Genomic DNA, 20,128 nt, shown 5'->3' with positions numbered 1-20,128 from the left:
CTTTCAAAACTAAGTTGTTGAACAGTTTCACCTAAAATGTGGTGGTTTTTTCTATCTGTTTAAAAAAGGACTTGAATTAAAGGATTCAGAATTAAAAGCTGTTATGTTTTTTCACTCTACAAAAAGGAAAGTGAGGATGCAGTTACAGATAGTTCACCACAAATTCCCATTGCGATGGGACCAAGCTTCTAGAAATATCCTCAACTCCAAACACAGCTTTTTCTGAACCATTAGTGGGTCATTTAACCTGAAAAGATCTCTAATCCCACGGTAAGTATCTGTTGCACCTGGCTACAATTGCATGTCACACTGCTGCTAGGGAAGAACACAAATATTACATAAAATTTACATGACAGAAATTAATGACAAAAATAGGGTCAATAGATTTTCTGTATCCTTTCCTGTCCTAAAACAGCCACTAGACTAAAAAGAAGGATGAAAGTTTTATTTAAATAGTGTGAATTAAAGTTTTAGGGAAACTCAAGTCCACGTTTTCACTGAAGGACAAAACAAAGTTTTAAGTGACAATTTTAATTCCTGAAACAAATCAAAAACATACAGGTCCTTTAGTGTTTTTACAAAGACATTCCTAAAGGATTGAATTAATTTTGGTGGAGAACAGAAGAGGGAGGATTGCTTGCTGTGAGACTAAAATCAAAGACAAACCCACAAGATGCAATACTAGCATTTGAGAATATAACTTAAAAAGCACTGTCATGTGAACAATCACTACTGATTACAGCAAAAATATTATACATTTACTTCTTTCATCTCTTAACATTATAAGATAGGTTGGGCAAATACCTGGCACCAAAAAATTGATGCATGATAGTTCCAATATGTTAAACAAAATGTACTATATTAGAACATTAATATTTAAAAATTTATGGCTACTTCTCATCCAAATTTAGATGGTTTTACTGCTTCCTAGGAATCTTTTTACCCCTCTGGAAAACCAGACTTCACCTTCTTTCACAGTATCCAAGGTGATTAAAGCTCCCAATGGAGACGTGAATGGTATTATTGGATATTCAAATGACTGTAACAAACCAGTGTCACATTTTAGCAGAATGTCCCAGCAGTGTCACAAAGCGTGTCCCCTTTTCCAAAGGGCTTCCTCACCCACCAATGTAACAAGCCACTCCAGTGCCCGCTGGGTCTCACACCCCAGCAGGACTCTAACACTGACCTGAACAGAACCCCCTGTGAGCCGTACCAGGAGCTAAGATAGTTTACTCACCCTCTACTATTTATTAATTTTGATTTCCCACTTGTAGAGTAACATTATTGTTAAATCTAACTATTGGCAGCACCTGCGCTGCTGGTTTAGTTTCTGGCAAGGGCAGTGCAGGTGCTGCTGCATTTGCTATACATTTTAATTGAACAAGTGTAATATACAATTCATAGTTGAACATTATGCCATCCCAGTCCACACTCTGTCCATCAAATCAAGGTGATGCTGCAGTAAAGTACACGATCTGATTTAGCTAATGAAGTTCCTCAGCAGGAATTGCATCCGAGGCAGACCTGGTGCCTTTGGGGCCAGGCTGGAGCCAGAGGCAATCGCAAGGAAAGAACCGAGTGAGCTTTCTGCAGGTCACAGTTCTGACAGTGTTTAATGGTTTGCAGCATCTGCCTGGCGAGGCCAGCCTTCCTCCTCCACTCCAGAGTCATACTCCTCTTCTGATGAGTCCTTGGTGGGAGCCCTAGGATTGGAAGGAATGATCAGACACCTTAGACACAGAGGGAAAAAACAAGAGGCACCTTCCATAGCTTCTGACAAACGTGTCACATGCACAGAGCCCCGTGACAAAGTTCTGACCTTCTGATCTGGAAATGCTGCTCTGCACATTTGCAGTGGCACCAGCACACAGGCTGATTAGCTGAATTCAATTAGCCTCCTGACTTTCAGTAAGTTGTTGGATTTAATCAATAAATTTAGTATTTCTGGTGCTATACAAAATCACTTCAAGCAACCATCAGCGTAAAACTTCTCACTCCAACAACACAAGGCTGAACCAAGCTTCAGCACAGACAAGGTGCTGGAATAAGTAAATGTACCTTAGTGGAGAAAGCCACTCAAACAACATTGTCTTGGTTTCTATCACTGATACAGCTCCTAAATTTCAGACCTGAAATTCAGAAATTAATTTTTTAACCAGTTTTAACCTGACCCACTCTCTCTCAATTCCATCCTTCATTCATGGAAATTGTTGGATTTTTTTTTAAATGAAGATTTGTCCAGTGTTTTCAACATTCCACATCATTACCATACTCTTTACAACATTAAATTGATTATTTTAACAAGAGTTCAGCAAATCAATAAATGTGCCTTTGTGGCTCCCCACTGCTGCAAGAGTAATGTAGAAAATTGTTGCAGCCTGGAGCTTGTATGAAAACCCCACATCTGTGGTAAGGAGTAGGAAGAAAGAAACAGTTTAATTTCAGAAATTTCAGTACAGTCACAACTGAATTTCAAATTTTTACTGTTACCTTAAAATTTACTTCCATTTCTACAGGTATACACACACAAAAGTAACTTCACATATGTTTATTTTAAAATTTCTGCTTAAAAACTAAAGCAATACAAATTCAAAATCTCTAGGACAGAACAGGCACTAATTCAGCTGTGCACAATATACAGAGCATTGAATCTTTTTTAGGTTGTGTGCATGGATTTGTGCTCATTCCATCAGAATACCTGTCTAGTTGTATTACTGGTCTGTTCTGCTACTTCTGTTACCATTTTACCTAATGTATCCTGGCTCTTTTTTGCCTTCTACAACATCTTTGTCAACTTCCACACATACAATGTCAGAATTGGGCACTTCAAACATGGGCTCCAGCAGCAGCTTTTCCTGCAAGAAAATAGAGGGGAAAATATTTCTGTAGAAGAGGGCATACAGAAACAAGTGATTTTCAGAGAGTCTTCTTGGAAGAACTCTGAATACTCACAGCTTTAGAAAGGCTTACTACATCCATGTAAGGGCCAGAACTAAGCGTGGCTGTCACTGGAAATGGGCAAGATTAGGTCCATACACACAAATCCAGGAAGCTTCACTTGTTGTTTATAAGATTTAATTTACTCACCATTATAGATCGAAGACCTCTGGCACCAGTTTTTCTGTCCAGGGCCAGTCTGGCAATAGCCTTCAATGCATCTTCAGTTACATTTAATTCACACTACACAGAGAGAAATGGGAATAATTTCATTTATAACTCAGTGTGGCGAGTACAAACATGACTGAAACCACTGTATTTATAAAAATGAACACCAAGAGTCACCAAATGAAAACTCAAACCTTATCCATGCTGAACAGTGCCTGGTACTGAGGAACCACAGCGTTCCGCGGCTCCGTCAGGATCCGCACCAGGGTTTTCTCATCCAGGCTGTGCAGGGGAACCACGACAGGCAAACGTCCCACAAATTCAGGAATCATGCCAAACTCGATGAGGTCCCTGGCTTCCACGTGGCGCAGCAAGCGATCCTTCTCCTCAATATCCTCCTGTGGGTCGGACTCTCCACTGATATTGGCAAGATCAGCTGCTGCTGCAGCCCTTCTGCCTTTCCCCATGTTAGATGGTGTCCCAAATCCCAGGTACTGCAAAAACAAACATGTGCTGCTTAGAGAACTGTAATAACTGAGTGTTCTTACTCACTTTCCATGAGTATTAAAAAATCTGCAGGTACTGATTAGGTCATTACATACTAATTTGAGCTCAAGAAACTACTTAGAGTAAAATTAGACCCCTTGCATACAATCAGTTTCTTAAAAGATTGAATTTCCTCAGTGAAGGATTGATACATCAGTACAAGAGCAATTTTCTCTTAAAAGAAAGAAGGTTATCAACATGTTCTTAATTTTACAAGCATCAGTGACACTTCATAAGTGAATCAAATGCAGGCAAGTTTGCTTACATGGGAAGCTACACGAATTAACATGAACAATAACTTGAATTTCAGTCACTCCTTTAGTGTTAGAGACAGGAGCACATTTTGTCAGAATGCTGCAGCCAGAACCTGTCCCCAGACATTAATCTACAAAACAGTGAACTGCAGGATCAGGTACTTTAAGACAATGATGGTTTTTAGCACCACTTGCTGAAATAAAGAAATTTAATGTGTTTACAAATACAGCAAGACCTGTAAAAGTCAGTATTGTGAACAGTGATCAAGATGATGACTTTTCAGCCTGGATACAGCCTGATGCACTCACTTTTTCATTTTTCCTCCTGCTGATAATTCTGTCAAGACCATTAAAAGCACCAGAAGCTACAAACAGAATGTTTGTTGTGTCAACCTGCACCGTTTCTCCACGTAGTTTCCGAGAATTCTTTTCTGGAACGTTTACTATTGTGCCTTCAAGTAATTTTAGCAAGCCCTAAGAAGGAAAGAAGAAATAAGCAATAAAAAAATTCCATTATGGAGCATCATGCAAAGAGACACACCATGATATGTTCACTTCAACAAATATACTCACATTTTTTGCTCCCTTTTGCCTTTATAGTAACAGTAAGTGTCAAAAAAGTCAGTTTTCCCTATGAGACAATCCCACTCAAGGACAAAAACATTCCTTTAATGTGGGTGCCATACACATTATGCATATAATGATTAGCTGCTTTAAGAGTTTTGTTTAAATAGGAAATGTTACTTGTCCTTGCCTGGAACTAGCTATCTGAATATTATGAACTGGCTGTCTAAATGCTGCAAAGACAGTTTTGGACTAAAATGCTTCCATGAGGATGCCTCAAACTGCTTTTGAGATTGTTTTTTAATGAAGTCAAGAGGAAAGATGTGTCTTTTGAAGGTGAATAATTAAGGAAATGAGGAACTATGACTCCATACATTCCCATGCTGTTTGACATGACAGGATCCCATGTCCTGTTCACTCAGGAAGTAAAATCACTCCATGGAAATATTTACCTGTTGAACACCTTCTCCCCCAACATCCCTTAACTGATGGATACCAGGAACACTGCCAATCTTATCTACTTCATCCAGAAAAACAATTCCTGCAGGTACAGAAAATGGGAATAAAGACAAATCTACTTTTAAAGAAAAGCAAGAGTTTACAGAGAATAATAACATTTAAGGGAGCAGCAGCTTGTTCTACTTCCCAACTGCAAAAGCATGTGTAATTTTGTCAAATTTTGGACAAAACCAAAAAAAATACACATTGAGCTCTTTTCAGGTTTATTCTACCTGATTTAAAATTTGGGTAGATGCAGCAGGACACAAATTTCAGGAATACTGTTGGTCTCAAAAGCTTAGAGCACTTCAACAAAACAGTCTCTGTACCACACATGAGAAGTTTACCTTGCTGTGCTTTTTCTATGTTGTAGTTTGCATCTTGCAGGAGTTTAGCAATGACAGATTCAATGTCTTCTCCCACATAGCCAGCTTGAGTCAAGGTGGTGCAATCACAGATAGCAAAAGGGACATCTAGGCATTTAGCCAGAGTCTGAGCCAGCAGGGTTTTACCTGGTAAAATAAAAGCTGCATGTCAGAACTGACACACATTTCTCTTTGAGCACACAAATCCAAATACCTGGACAGGGACTTCTAACAAGGGTGTGTAGTGACAGGACAAGGGGAAATGGCTTTAAACTGAAAGAGGATGGGTTTAGAGGAGATATTGGGAAGAAATCCTTGGCTGTGAACGTGGTGAGGCCCTGGCACAGGGTGCCCAGAGAAGCTGTGGCTGCCCCTGGATCCCTGGAAGTGTCCAAGGCCAGGCTGGACAGGGTTTGGAGCAACCTTGGATAGTGGAAGTTGTCCCTTCCATGGCAGGGGTGCAACAAGGGGAACTTTAAGGTACCCTCCAACCCAAACCATTCAAGGATTTACCACAGGATCATGATTACACTTATTAAACATTCTGAATCCTACTAGCATCTTAATATAAGAATATTTTCCAAGGGAGATAGCTTTCATAAGCAGTGGTTTTTACATTGGCAGGCTGTATTTCTTGTTTTAGTTTAGTAATACACATTTAAGGCAGCTTGAAATGCATACAGTACCACAAAATGTCACACAATATAAAAACCATAATACATGTACTTGCAGAGTTTAAAGATTAAATAAATCAGTAGTCCTTTGCAGACACTCAGGGTGCAGTGCAAAGTCCAATTGCTCCTGCTTTGAAGTTGGGAAGAAATAGAATTAAAATATTGTTTAGTGAATGTTCTCCCAAGAAGTCTGCAAAATGCCATCACTTCAGCACAAACACTCCCAAGTCTTATGAACATACAAAACAATCTCTCTTTCCAACCCCCTGCAACTAATCTGTCCCAGAGGTGAAGCAATACTAACTGCAGCATCTCAGCTTGCCAGCTGAAGCAGTGGAACTGTAACTGCCACTTTTCAGTCAAAGTGGCATCTTTTATTCAGTCAGTAAATAAAGGTGTTAAAAAAAAAAAAAGAAACCCACACAACTACAGCTCATTCCTTTTTAAGGCCACAAGCTCAGCATGTTAACATGACATGAAAACACTGGAATCCAAATTTGAAATTCACTGCTTAGTTTTTTCATAAACCAAATCTGAATAATCACAGAAGAGGAAAATCACCCATTAACAACAAATTCCATGAAAAATATGACATCTATAGAAACATGCAGCTGTATACCTGATCCAGTTGGTCCAAGCAGCAAAATATTACTTTTTTCAAGTTTAATGTCATCATTGGCTGAATCTAGTACTTCTCCTCCCCGTTTTTCCTGAGGTATCTGCTGGTTCATCTGTTGCTGCATTGATGCTCCCAAAGCATTACCATGAGGACTGATTCCAGCAATCTGCAGGAGTTCTGAAGAGAACAATAACAGCACTGTTTGAGCACCAACAAGCTCTGTCACTACTTTAAACACACAGTAACAGCAAGGTTCTTCTGCAAACCTAGAATTCTCTCTGTGCAGAAGCTTACAGAGAGGAATGCAACAGAAATACAGCACAATTATTGCACAAACAGGAGTTCCAACCACACTTTTGTAGAGGCATATAGGAAAAGAATTTCCAATAGCACAGTGAATTACCTAAAAGCATTCCTCTACATTAAAAAGCCGGAGAAAGTTTCAGTCCTTATAAATTTATTCACTTTTACTATAATTTCTTATATTTCTTTTTAACATAAAAGAAGAAATAAACCCAAGCTGTTGATTTTCATGACAAAAAAGTACAAGCACTGGACTTCACCCAACATTTCAAACTAGCAGTCACTAAAGACTCTTCTCCATGTCATAAAGTAGGTATTGCAGAGGAGGACATGAGGAGAGGGTTCACTTACTTGTAAATCTGTACTCATCCTCCCGTCTTCTGATTTCTAATTCTAAGAGAGAGGATGAAAACAGTCATAAAAAAGTAAGTCTATAAAAGCTTGTAAATTCTCCACCTCTTGCCCTCTTCTGAATACATCTCATCACTGTCTATGAATGTATTTCTGACAAGAAATAGAACAAGAAATGCCCACAAGAGCTATCTTTTATTGCTGTAAAAATAAACCCAAAACCCAAACATGTTTTTGAAATGCCAGCAAGATATCTACTTTTAAAAACAACAACAATCTATTACCTCTAATTAGATTTCCACTTTACAGCCAATTATAGAAGGGAAAAAAATAGAATAACAATTTTAGTTTGAAGAGGCTTCCTTAAACTCTCCCTGAGTGTTACAATGTTCCTTGTTATAAGGCAGAACTCTGAAATATGTAAACATTCACTGTCAGTCTCTGTGGGTATGGACCATGTTATCTCCCTGAGGAGGGTCAGGGATGGTGCCAGGTACACAACTGCCCTTACCATTACCAGAACAGTGCTACCGATGTTCCCTCCTCATTTAAAAGACTTAATTCAAAAAAAAAAGAATATTTCTGTGGTAACTTTTGCAAGACAGAACAAAACACCTTTTAAAAAAACCACCGAAGGTACACTTTGAGTCAGAGATGGCAACTTAATCCTACTTCTAAAAATAAATTAGATCAACATAGCTACACACTTACTCAGCAGCAAAAGTACTGCCAAGAGTAACTCCATCTACACCTGCTAGATACAGAACAATACTGTGGTGCCCAGCAGATGCTGCCAGCAGGAGCAAGGGAAGTTAGAAATCTAAGTACTCATCAGTTTACCTATACAAAATATCACCTTCCTGATCTGCACTGTTGCTGCAGCTTCAGCAGCAGATTTACCGTTAAGTAGTAAATGAGATTAGAAAGAAAAAATTAGGAGACTCACTTCAGAAAGTTAAAGGAGAATACCCCATAATATGTATCAGCAAAAAGGGCTAAGCATTTCACATGGAAATGCTTAAACCTTCTGATTACCATTTAAATAAATCATAGAAGTTCACAGTGAAAATTATGTTTAGTAGAAGTTCTTATAATTTTAATTATAGAACATCTAGTGTCAAGATAGAACCTTTCTTAGATTTCTCAAGTTAGAGCCCTGAAATGGTAATTGCTTTGACCAGAAAAATACCAAATATCATACAAACCTCTTGGTGTTAAAGAAGTCTGTTTCTCAACTTCTGCTTGTTGTCTCAGGTTAGATGGGATATTATTGTAGATTCTCTTGTAATGATTATACACAGCAACTGAAAGCACCTTCTTGGCAAAACACTGACCAACAACATATTTGTCGAGGTAGTTGTAAATCTGCAAAACAGATTAACCTTAGTAACACTTATAAATCATCTTGCAGCAGAAAAGGAAAAATAGTATATTGTGCCAAAGATAGACTTTGGTCTGAATGGTTACAGACCTGAGAAATAGAAACTAACATCTAAAATACAAAATATATTCCTATTGATAAGTTCACTTAAGAAAACCTGATGCTTACACACTCATATTGTGTTAATACATAAGCCCATTGCTTATTTTCACCCAAATTTTTAAGAGGAACAGAAATTTTAAGAACACTTATTTTCTTAAAAGAGGCCTATCAAGGAGCTGTGTGGAGTAATCATTACAGTCCACCAAGAACTCAGAAACATAAAAAGGTTTCCTCACTAATCTCCAGAGGGAAACCAAGTGACTTCAGAGGGACCATGGCCATAAGTTTATCAGCTGCAGCTCTCACCCAAACACACACCAAATAAAAGGCTCTGCAGCTACAGAAAGAAGCTGCTAAAATAAAGACACAGAATGCAAGGCCACAGTGAGAAAGAAAAGTTACTATGGTTGGTGAAGGCTGAGGTCAGCCTCAAGGACACAGGAGAAAATGAAATCACAAGCCAAAGAGGAAAACAAGCTCCAATACCTTTATTGGATCTACTTGTTCCCTTTATCAGTGCCCTGCTGGGTCACACAGCTCACAAAGGTTTAATCTTGAGCTAATCATCTTTATTGTTTGTTGCTCTGTCCCAGCAGCCATTACACACCTGATGCAGATTAAGGGAAGCATTTCTCCGTGCTGCAGCAGGAGGGGGCTCTGGGTGGAATTAAGAATGTACCTTTTTCGGTGGAGGGGGTGGCTTCTGCTGGAATGCCAATTTCACAGCTTCTGCTGCTGACTCGGGCTCTTTAATGATGCTCTTTTTTGTGTCTGCCTCTGACAGGACAACAAAAAAGTGGTGACACTTTTCACACTTCACAAAACGGGTGGAAGCTGCAGAAAAAGTCAAACAAAGCAGTGAGAGGAATTGCTTCTCTCCCAGATCATCACACAGGACAAGCACAGCCTCCCTGTGTTTGCACAACACTTCTCCCTCACTCACCTTAGAACATTTAAAAGCTACTATTGGCCTGTGAAATTTGACACAGAGAGAACACAATTTGCCCCCCAAAAAAATCAGAATGCTGGGCAGCAACCAGACAATGAATTAGACACAAAACTCCTTTTGATACTTCTCCAGTAGCATCACACTCACTTATGAGAGAAACAAAATTAATGAAGGCTTTAGCTGTGCAGGAAATGTTCCTAACTCTCAAACTGACAGCAAAATAAGATATTGTGGTTAGGCACAGACTAAAGTGCAGGGAGGCAGTGCAGAATATCAAAGACAGCACTACAGGAGGGCTCTGGCAGCTGCTGCTCTCTGCATCCCTCTGGCTTTGGAGCACTGTGGAAGCACAGGGGGTCACCCAAAGGGCTCATCCCAACAAGAGGCAGCTGTGGTATGCAACAAACCATCAAGGACTTTGATGTTTTGCAAGATCTTCTGCTTATTTATTTTTACTGTCAAGACTAGGACAAATTTCTTTCAAATTCCAAAAGCTAAACCCTCCTACTGCTGACTTTGTGAACTATGTCTTAAGAAATCTGCAAAGGTTGGTTTCATAAGCCTGAAAATGAGAACCTGCATTGCTCTTCTTTTCCTCTGGCCAGGCAAAGTTGAAATAATAAAAACAGACAGTAGAGAAGAATAATAAAAGAATTCAGAATAGATCCTTTCTAGCCATATTACTATGCTGCTAAATGCAAATCATGAGCAGTAGGATAGATTTAAAGAAAATATACTAGTAAATGAATTTAATTCAAAGTAAAGTAACTGTAGAAAAACAACCCTGTGAAAACTTCAATGTCAGAACTTCTGAACTCATAAAAAGTTTTCAGAAAATGGCTTGAACACTGAAGCACCAGCTGACTGTAACAACACCCTCTAGCAATAAACAAGCTGCTTATTTATAACTTGTTGTCTCCCACAGGACTGGCATCAGCAAAAGAGGAGTGGGTGGGGTTTTTCTTACCATTAATCCCACCTTATACCTGGATAAGCAAGACCAGCAGATTACTGTAAGAATGTGACAACTAATACTGTGACCAACACAGCTTTATTAACTCTACTTCAAAGAAATTCTGGGTAACAGCCTGGAAGTTCTCCTGGCAACCTTCCAAATTACTGTTATCTGCCTCATGGGAATGTGATGGAAATCCACTTGCACAAACCCATTCCTCTTATGTAACTATTATTTAGCAACAATATTGTAGGGAAAAACAACTCAACCTTTCTCCTAGGGCTCACTGACAACACCTCTGATATTTGTGATGACCACAGTGCCATGAGGCTGTTCTCCTTCCTTATACAAGGCTTATGTAGGATAGAATAGCCATGAGAATGGTTGGTCCCTTTACAGATCCACATGAATATTTAAAAACCACATAAAATAAGGAGTGCACTGTAAGAGTAAAATGGGGCATCTTTAAATTTCACTAAAAAAAAAGTACACAATTGAGTTGCAGGCAACTTTGCTAATCCTAAATATTGGCATGTTTTCATATGTGATTTTAGCAAGCACATAAAAGCACAACAAAGAACATCCATGGCAAATTACCTCCCTGTCATTAAGGTGTCTGCAAATATTTACAGTGTGCCAAAATGCAAGTCAAGTGTTGTTTTTAATCAGACAACATTGCCACAGAGGCTGCATTAGCACAGGCACTTATAAAGTCTGTGTGAGCTGACCTTGCCAAAAAGAAATAGCAGATTTTTACAAAACATACAGGAAACAGAAACAATCAGAGGCTTAAAATTGTAGGGTTGAGATAACAGGCTGCTATCAAATTGCTTTAAGGTAAAAAATAAACCCCAAACCAGGAAAAAGAAAGCAGGGAAGCTTCTGAGAATGTACAATAGCAGGGAAGTGCTGCTTGGAGGGTGGAGTAACCTGATGGCATCAGGTGGAGACAGTAAAAGCAGCATCCAGATAAGGCTTCTTATGCCAATCAGCTTTACAGCTATTGGATTTCACTCCACATCTGAGGATCAAGTCTTATTTCACTGATCACAAACTCTCCTTACAGACTTTCACAACCCAAAACAATAATACAGGAGCTGCTGAGAAAGGAGGGCAAAGCAAAATTACTTTTTGTTCGCCTCATATTTTCCCTTCATTGTTAATTACTGGAAAACCATTGCCAAGCAAATCTTTCTGCAAGATTTGCAGATACAAAGAGAAGCTCCATCAAAAACAAACTCCACTGAAAAACCAGCCTGTCACACTGCCACTCACTGGCAATTAATTTTCTAATGAACACGGCTTTTATTCAGTATTTTGCTTTCCTACTTCTCTCAAAATGACTGAAAATCTAATATTTAAACTGAAACAAATGCTAATTGCATGTTTTCCTTTGGTTTTAGATATTTATTTAAGGCTCTGCAGGTTGTTAATTCTAACCAGAACTGTGCAAATTCATCATTTTTCCTGACTAAGCAACAACAAAAAAATCAAATTACAGCAGGCTTAATAAAACTTGCAATCCATTCATTTTGGGCAGAACGGGACAGATTTATTTTTCTTAGTTTTTGTTTTCTTTTTTCAAATAAATTTTAAGATAATTAGAACTTCTGTTTTCCAGCTGCCTTACAGAGTGTGGTTGGGAAACAGTTTGCTCTAATTAACAGACTAAACCAGAATAACACAGGTCCAGAAAAAACTCCACCAGGACTCACAGAACTTTGGGAAAAAAGTGTTTCCAGTCCCCACCTGTTTATAGAACCTGTGTTATTCTGATGCTGCAGCTCAAGTGAGTTCACTACTTGGGAATTTTAAATAGCATTTATCAAGGTATGTTCTCCCATGGTGTTGGTATGAATAAATCAATAAATCTGTTCCCAAGGAAGTTTCCAGGCACGCTTAAGAGTTCCCAGCAACACTGACAAAGCACTAAATCACATCTCTGCTTTCCAGGGATCGTTCTGGGACAATGCTTGAATGATATTTCCACACAAAAGCACAAACTGCAGCACCAAGGGAAACACACAGTGAAGTGAGAGAGTTTCAAAAACATCTCTGCCTGAATCATAAGAAAGTAAATGAGATTAAAAATCCTTCTTGTTTCCAGCCACACCTAGTCCAGGGAGAGAGCACACTGAACACAGACAGGATCAGGTTTCCAGTTCCATGAACTAGTGCCAGGTTTTGCAGAATATCTTGTTGCCTATAGTTTCAAACAAACTGGAAAAACAACCTCATTTCTGGGGAGGATAAGGACTGAGGACTGATCCTTTCTCTAAAGAAATCTATTGTTATTATTATACAGCTGCCTTGTGATTTATTGTGACATTTGATAATTTTAAATATTATTTTATACGAGTAGCAGCAGATCACAGCACATCCACTCATTATTTCTGCCAGCTGTTCTATTAACAACTGCTGAACACTTTTATGCTGACTTTGTCTTAAGCTTCTTAGTGCACAAGTCTGATTTTGACTTGATACTTCCTCCTTGAGCCCCACCACCTAACAGTGAGTATTCGCTTTCTGACAAAAGTTCTTGTTTTCTAAGCTGGTCTCATCAGTGCAGAAATAAGGTATGAAATATCTTCAAGACTGATAGAACCTAAAGAATAAATGGCATTAATTTGGATTATATTTAAAAAAAATAAAATAGGAGCAATTGCTGCTGGAGAACAAGGATTTTGGATTTTCTAGCTGGACTTTCCAGCCTGCTATTTGGAATGCATTATAGCTCTGACTTTGCCATGGAAGACTGTTCTAGTAAGCCATCTGTCAGATACTAATTCCTCTGGATAAGCACTTTGGGTATAGTACATGCAGGATTAAAGTTATATTATTTAGGAAAGAAAGGACAGACATTACAAATGCACATAAATAAAGTATATACTTATATAATAGAGATATGAAAGTATCTGTAGTTCAAATGGTATTAAGTATAAAATGCCATAAACTATTTTAAAAATGCATATTCCCAGATGTAATGTGAATTCCAGTACCACATCCCCACACATGATGGGAATTACACAAATGTACCCACAGAGACAATAAATGTTGGTTACATCAACAAGGCCAAACTAAGCATAACAAAATTTGTGACACCATGGAATTAGGCAGAAAGGATTGTGTTCAATCACAAAGTCACATCTGTGCCCATGTAAAACAAGGAAGATTTAAGGAAAACTTACACACAAAGGTCTCCACGTGTGTGCACAAGTCCCCACACTTTGGGCAGCGCAGTTGGTTCCCTCCTTTCCCAGAGCTTCCAGAGCTGGACTTTTTACCACCACCCTCACCAACAGATTTCTAAAAGAGATTTCCAGACAATTAGCCCCAAACAATGGAGCTGGTACAGTAAGCATTTAGCAGCGTGCTTCTGGAAGCAAATAATTTGAATTTTGCAACAGCTGAATGACAAAGTAGCTATTGTCAGGATTTTTAAAGGCTTTGAAATATAGAAGAATGTGACATAAACACTTGGAAGTGTTTTACATTTACAAATTATTTACAAATACATCTGCATTTCCCAGCTCTGCCAGTCTTGGATGCCCATGGAAGAGGTTCCCCACATCTGCATTAGAGCTGATGACTGGCACTAGAACAATAACAAGCTGTGTCAAAGGTGTTTTAATAGTGTATTTTAATGTTTTAATGCCAGACAAGAAAACAAATCATATTTAGAAAGTATTTTATTATCTCAGCTGCGTGGATTCTAAGGGTTTCTGAAGCCACAGCTCCTCTCATTTCCTTGGCAGGTGTAGCAATCTGTGCTAAAACATGCATTTCAAAGTGCTTGGAAACACTGCAGTTTTTATTTGTATCTGTACCTTCATACTCTGATTAATACAAGTTATTACATTTTAGGAAACAGCAAAAATCTCTCTTCCCATTTCTAAAGCAGTTCTTAATTTTTTAAACCTATGCTGCCTACTGATTTCTCCTTACAATCCTTTTCAAGAAAAAAATTAATTAATTTCTTTTATCTTCTTTATTTATTTTTTAAAAAGTTTAATTGCACCTTCAGAACAGACCTGTGCCACCTGGACAGTTCCTCAGGTTCACAACACACCACACTAAGGCAAAGTAATTGCCTGTGAACTCTCAAAATGTTATTTGCTGACTAAAGAGCAGGTTTATTCTCAGGTAATCATTTATCTGAAGAAGCTGTTTATTAACCATAATTACAGAGAATGACTGGGATAAAAATAGACTACAACTGACTAACAAGAGGTGAATTCATGTCCTCACTGACTTGTCTTACTTAAGACAAACCAGTTCTAAACCCAGAAACATTTAAAATGGAATTTTAAAAAGTCTACTTGGGAGCACCAGGCTTTTGAAGGAGAAGAAGCTCTGATTACTCCTCTTTCCTGAAATCCTGTTCTTGATTTATGACATCCAATAAAGTTTTCAAGTTTACACTGGGCAAAGAGATTTATAAAACTGGGAAAAGCATTGTGGGATGTGGACAAGGTTTATCTCCTAACGAATTCACAATACAATTTATTTTTTCTTCACTGCCAGTTACAGCAATTTGAAGGATTAGAAATGTCAGGGGTTGGCCAAAATTTCAAGATTAATTTTGAGTAAAAAAAATTTTAAAATGCAAGGGACATTTTACATAAATTATTCAAATCCCCAGTTTGTGGAAATTACCTTGTTTCCATCTCCAGAACCATCCTTGCTTGCACCATCCTTTGAAGCAAAATATGCTGGTGTTTCTGAAAAGTTTCTAAGAGGAATTCGTTTTAGAGAACAAGTTTCAAAAGTCCCAAGTTTTCCTAAAACAGGGATGCGTGTACGACCACAAGTAATACCTAAAAAAAAAAAAAAAAAGAAAGTTAAATACTAAAATACTCCTGGTTTAATTCCATTGCTATCAAATCTCAGAACTGATTTACTTTAAGTGGAGCTTAAAGGTTTTGGCAACAGAATTCAGCTCTGAACAGATTTTAATTAACCAAAATAAATGATCTTTGCCACCCTAATGTTCACCTTGTTAAAGCTACCTTGGTTCTCCAAAAGACCCCAGAATAATTTCAGTCCTCTAACATCAGACAATGGAGAGTCCTGTTGTGGCATGAAATGGGGAACATCCCAGTTATGAAACTGATCCTCAGAATGATAAACACAATCACCTCAGAGCTTGTATGGTGAAATAATCCAACCCCCTGAGAGAAACCTTTGAGAAGTCTCTTTGTTATGCGAAGATGAGGTGTTTCAGACTCAGTGACTGCACGGCTGGACTTGGGAACTCCACTAAAAATTCGTTTCCAGGAATTTGAGGCAGCTCTTGGCAACAGGAATCGTGCTGAGGGAAACTGAGCTGTGCCCTATTTGGCACCCACCGGCAAACTCAGCACAACCTGAACTCTGCTGAAACCCCTCCCTGCAACGTGAAAAACCCTCCCCAGACACTCAACAGCCTCTTCCTCCTCTTGCAACACCGCAGGATTGCATTTCATGGCAGGCATGACGTGAGCCAACATATGTTGTGCTTGTGATTTCAACATCAACAACAGCCTGGAATCCACATCTCATCTCATTTAAAGTGGCAAATTTCTCACTTGGCTCGCTGGTTCTGATAAGAACTCTGTGTTTTACTGACTGCAGAGCTATACAGCAACAATGGCAACTGCAGACCTGCTGACAACACACAGTTTTATTGTTAAGGGATCAGAGAATCGTATGGAAAATCCAGAAACTCTTCAAAAAAATAAGATAAAGTAAGAATGGTAAGAAGAGCACAGCTCATTTGTTCTGAAAGAGGAAACAACAGCAACCAAGAGATGGGAGCTTAGCTGAAAGAGGATACTCTGAAAATTCACCTTGTTACTTTAATAAGAAGGGAGAAAAATAAAGAAGAGGAACCTAAATTGACCAGGAAAACTCTTACAGGATCTGCAAGTCACAATGAAGATGACAGTAACAAATGAGATTTGAAGCTGGTTTATTAACTTACACACTGCTTAAGAGTCCCTAACCTGAAGATGACTTGTACTATTGTTAACATGACTAAAAATTAATATTTTAAAAATCTCTTAGCAGCATTGCTTCTGTCTGTAAACGTCAGGGAGGAATAACAATCAATGAGCTTCCCCATTTTAAATTCCTCTGCTCAGTGCCACTGCAACACATTTTAGATTACACAGGGTAAGCTACAAAAACATCACAGCAAAGCTGAAAACACTGGCTGGCTCTCAGAAGCAGTTGTGCCTTTTAGTGAATGTGCAGAGAACTCTGAGAGCCCCGTGTGCCAAGTGCACTTGTCAGTGAGGAACAAGCCGTGTGTTTACAATGCAAGAGCTGTGCTGAGCAGCTTCTTGGAGCCCCATTCCTCAGAGGTGGTTCCTTTACTGAGATTTGGTTTAGGAACTGAGAAAAGACCCCTTAAAAATCAAACAATGACCACCTCACCTCCCTTGAGCAAAACCTGGAGTCACACAAGTGACACGGGGGGGGGGATTTGGCTTGTGGAGAAAGGCTGAAGCACTTCACAAAAGCTGGAACATTTCAATCCTCATTTTAATTCAGAGTGCTCTTGTGAGACAGAAAATGCACTGAGAACTGTATGGGCTGAACTATGAAACCTTACACAGCAATGAGTACTGAGCTGTGAAGACTAAACCAGGGGAAAAAAATCATATTACTGCTACATCAGCTTGTGGCTGAGCATGAAAAGCCACACGTGCTTATCGTGAGGTCTGAGTGGTGTTTTTGGACAAAATATCATTGTATAATTACACAATGAAGCAATAAGAAAGTCATCACCACGACTTCCTTGGGTCAATAAGCCCAGAGGGAGATTTCCAGGGGAAATCAACATTCCAGCTCAATGCCTGGCAGCTGCCACTGAGGGATCCAGCCTCTGATAAATGTTCCAAACCCTAACAGCTGGCAGGGTGTGCACACACACACCTGGCAGGATGGGCTCACACACACACACACACACCTGGCAGCATGGCTCAGGTGATTTTTTTTGGAGCACTGACTTCAAGGGATGTGTCCCTAGCTGCTGGCAGCCATGGAACCGATCCAGGGTGCTCGGATTTGTGAGTTAAGAAACTGTGAAAAGCTCCTTAACACCTTATTAATTGATACTTGACAGAATAATTATTGACTTTTGGGACAAGCCTGGGGGATCTTGGGGCATCTACTGCCCGGGAAAGGGAAACTGTGACAAACTGTAGCTGTCCCACATAACACTCCACTGATTACACTGATCTGTGCACTCTGAACTCTCTCAAGTTTGCACCAACCAGCAACAGCAAACAAAGCACCTGCCAGATGACACAATTTCTTATAAAAGCCACACAAAAGTAAGATACATTTATTTTTAAACAACCTTCATTGAAAGCTGATGGATCAACAATTGTATTGCTCTACCTGCATTTTATTCTCATTTGCTCTTTGACATAATCCTTTCAAATCTTAGATCTAACTAAAAACCCCACAAAAATTTTTAAAGATAATTCTGTAATAAATTCCAAACAGTACTTGCTTTAAAGTTGATTGTTTCAGAGGGGTTGCATAAGGGCAGACAGGCTGGATTTGAAAGCACAGGTCAGAACCTTTCAGCACAGCTGATATTTGAGATACAAATGAAAAGGCACCTACAAAGAGTTAACTCACCTCTTCGGGGCATAAATGATCTCTGACTCATCAGGCTATTGCTGAGGGTAGAGTAATTGAAAATAATGTTGCAAATGTGGCAACAGAGAGATCTTTCAGCACAATTTGGGGGTGCTCTACCTTTCACCAAAGCAGAACATGGTTTGTCAGCTCTCAGCACCCCAAGAATACCATGAAAAGGGTGAAAAGGGTAAAAAAGGAAAAACAGTAAAAAAGTAACAACCTCCCACAGCCCTCAACTTCCAGTGAGCAGCTGGCACAGTCTCGCCCTTCTACCAAGTTGGAAATAATCAATTTTGCTAACTAAGCCCATCTTTATGAGAAATATTTCAAGTTTGGGCTACCTCAAAGGTAGGCTTTTAATTAATTAAGGAAATCAAGCCATTTTTAAGCCAATTAAACACATTTACTGGCACTGCAGAGTAGCACACACTGGCCGGCAGCTGCTGAGCATCACCCCTGCTGAAATAAACTCTTTTCTCGCGTTACATTTCCCCACAGCGAGGGCGAATTCCCCGAAACTTCCCGGCACGTAACGCTGCCCTGGCCGCGGCCCGCAGCGCGCGGGTGCCCCCAGCAAACGGCTCCAAGAGGGAAAAGGGGAAAGGCCGCCGTGCCCGCCGCTGTCACGGCGCGATAAGGGCAGCGCGGGGCCGGGGCTCGCCTCAGGCCCGCGGCCGCAGGGCCCGACCCCGCCGGGCCCGGGGAGGGAGGGCTGACCCGGAGCGCGGTTACCTCTGCGGGCGGAGGGCAGCGTGGAGCCGAAGAGGCGGGCGGCGGCGGCGCAGCTGTGGCAGGCGGACATGGTGCAGCGGCCGCGGGCCCGGCCCGCTCCCCCCGCCGCCGACAAGGCCTCGCTGGCGACGGTCCGGCCCCGCCCGCCCCGGTAACGCCCCCGTGACGGCGCCGCGCGTCATCGCGGGACTGCAGATCCCGGCGGGCATCGCGCCGCAGCGAGCTCTGCGTGAACGCACTCGCCACGCGGGGTATCATGGGAAGTGTAGTCCCAGCGGCGAATGGGTGCGTGGGCGCCGCGTGGCATTGGAGGAAATGTAGTCTGCGGCCAGCAGTGCCCCCCCCGCCTCTCTCAGTCTGTCCTAGGCACACCGTCCAGGTGTGTTTATTCCCGGTGATTCCGCCCTTTAGTTCCTCTTTCCAAATACGATGTGAAAGGAATATTTCCCTTACATCACAGAAATGGGGTTATTTAAAAGCCTTTCGTGAAAAGATCAGGCTGAGACAAGAGCAGAAAAACTTCAGGCAAACTGAAGCGATATTGAGAGCAAATAGAAAATGATGCCGCGTGTTGTGGGGTGGTCTTCAATCAGATTAGAGCAGTGTATAAATATATATTACTTAATGGAGTGTATCCTTTAGGCAAGGCCTATGAAGAACACACCGATAACTATAGGTCTGGTTTTTTCGGCTCACCTTCAACTCCTATTTATGACATACCAATTAAAGGGGGCTAATTGACTCCACCTGCTCATTAGAGGAATGACTCAGTATCACCTGTCGCTCTCCTCAATTAACCTGAGCTGCCCTGCAGCGAATAAATTGCCCGAGAAGATGCGGCCCATCCCTGGGGGAAGTGTTCAAGGCCAGGTTAGACGGGGCTTGCAGCAACGTGATCTAGCAGTCCCTGACCGTGGCGGGGTGGAACAAAACGAGTCTTAAAGTGTCCCTTCCACCGCAAATTATTACATTAATTATCACAGCGGGCACGTGACTTCCGCCTCAGTAGCGATGGCGCCCGTCTCACTCACTTCCGCCTCGGTAGCGATGGCGGCGGCGCTGTTTCCGCCCCACCCGCGCCCCGCCCCGGGT

The 20,128-nt window shown here is 40.5% G+C and overlaps 1 protein-coding gene across 3 annotated transcripts; it reads right to left on the bottom strand.

Annotated features, from left to right (window-relative positions):
* Positions 1-515: 515 nt before the first annotated feature.
* On the bottom strand, positions 516-19,169 carry CLPX (caseinolytic mitochondrial matrix peptidase chaperone subunit X). Of its 3 annotated transcripts, none has more exons than XM_058811799.1 (14): positions 19,037-19,169; positions 15,326-15,486; positions 13,858-13,975; positions 9,445-9,599; positions 8,488-8,647; positions 7,283-7,324; positions 6,629-6,805; positions 5,318-5,482; positions 4,925-5,013; positions 4,218-4,382; positions 3,303-3,602; positions 3,091-3,183; positions 2,752-2,858; positions 516-1,706 (listed from the first exon to the last, which is right to left on the bottom strand). In XM_058811799.1, the coding sequence occupies exons 1-14, from the start codon at positions 19,104-19,106 to the stop codon at positions 1,616-1,618; spliced, it is 1,893 nt and encodes a 630-aa protein (XP_058667782.1). In that variant the 5' UTR covers positions 19,107-19,169; the 3' UTR covers positions 516-1,615. The 3 variants fall into 3 exon arrangements, with proteins under 3 accessions (XP_058667782.1, XP_058667784.1, XP_058667785.1); XM_058811801.1 differs by lacking the exon at positions 19,037-19,169 and adding an exon at positions 18,302-18,906; XM_058811802.1 differs by lacking the exon at positions 7,283-7,324.
* Between the last annotated feature and the right edge of the window lie 959 nt (positions 19,170-20,128).

Source organism: Ammospiza caudacuta, chromosome 10 (genome assembly GCF_027887145.1).
Source record: "Ammospiza caudacuta isolate bAmmCau1 chromosome 10, bAmmCau1.pri, whole genome shotgun sequence".
Classification (NCBI taxonomy): Eukaryota; Metazoa; Chordata; class Aves; order Passeriformes; family Passerellidae; genus Ammospiza; species Ammospiza caudacuta.
The sequence above is the reverse complement of the archived record's forward strand: the minus strand, read 5'-3'. Positions and strand labels throughout refer to the sequence as shown.

Bases quoted from the DNA above. Each gene is read 5' to 3' on its own strand.
- CLPX (XM_058811799.1), bottom strand. From the start codon at position 19,106: ATGTCCGCCTGCCACAGCTGCGCCGCCGCCGCCCGCCTCTTCGGCTCC. The intron at 4,383-4,924 runs GTAAATATTTCC...TTTCCTTCTTAG, and splicing joins GGGGAGAAGGTGTTCAACAG to GGCTTGCTAAAATTACTTGA. The intron at 3,603-4,217 runs GTGAGTGCATCA...TTGTTTTTGCAG, and splicing joins GCAGGAGGAAAAATGAAAAA to TACCTGGGATTTGGGACACC.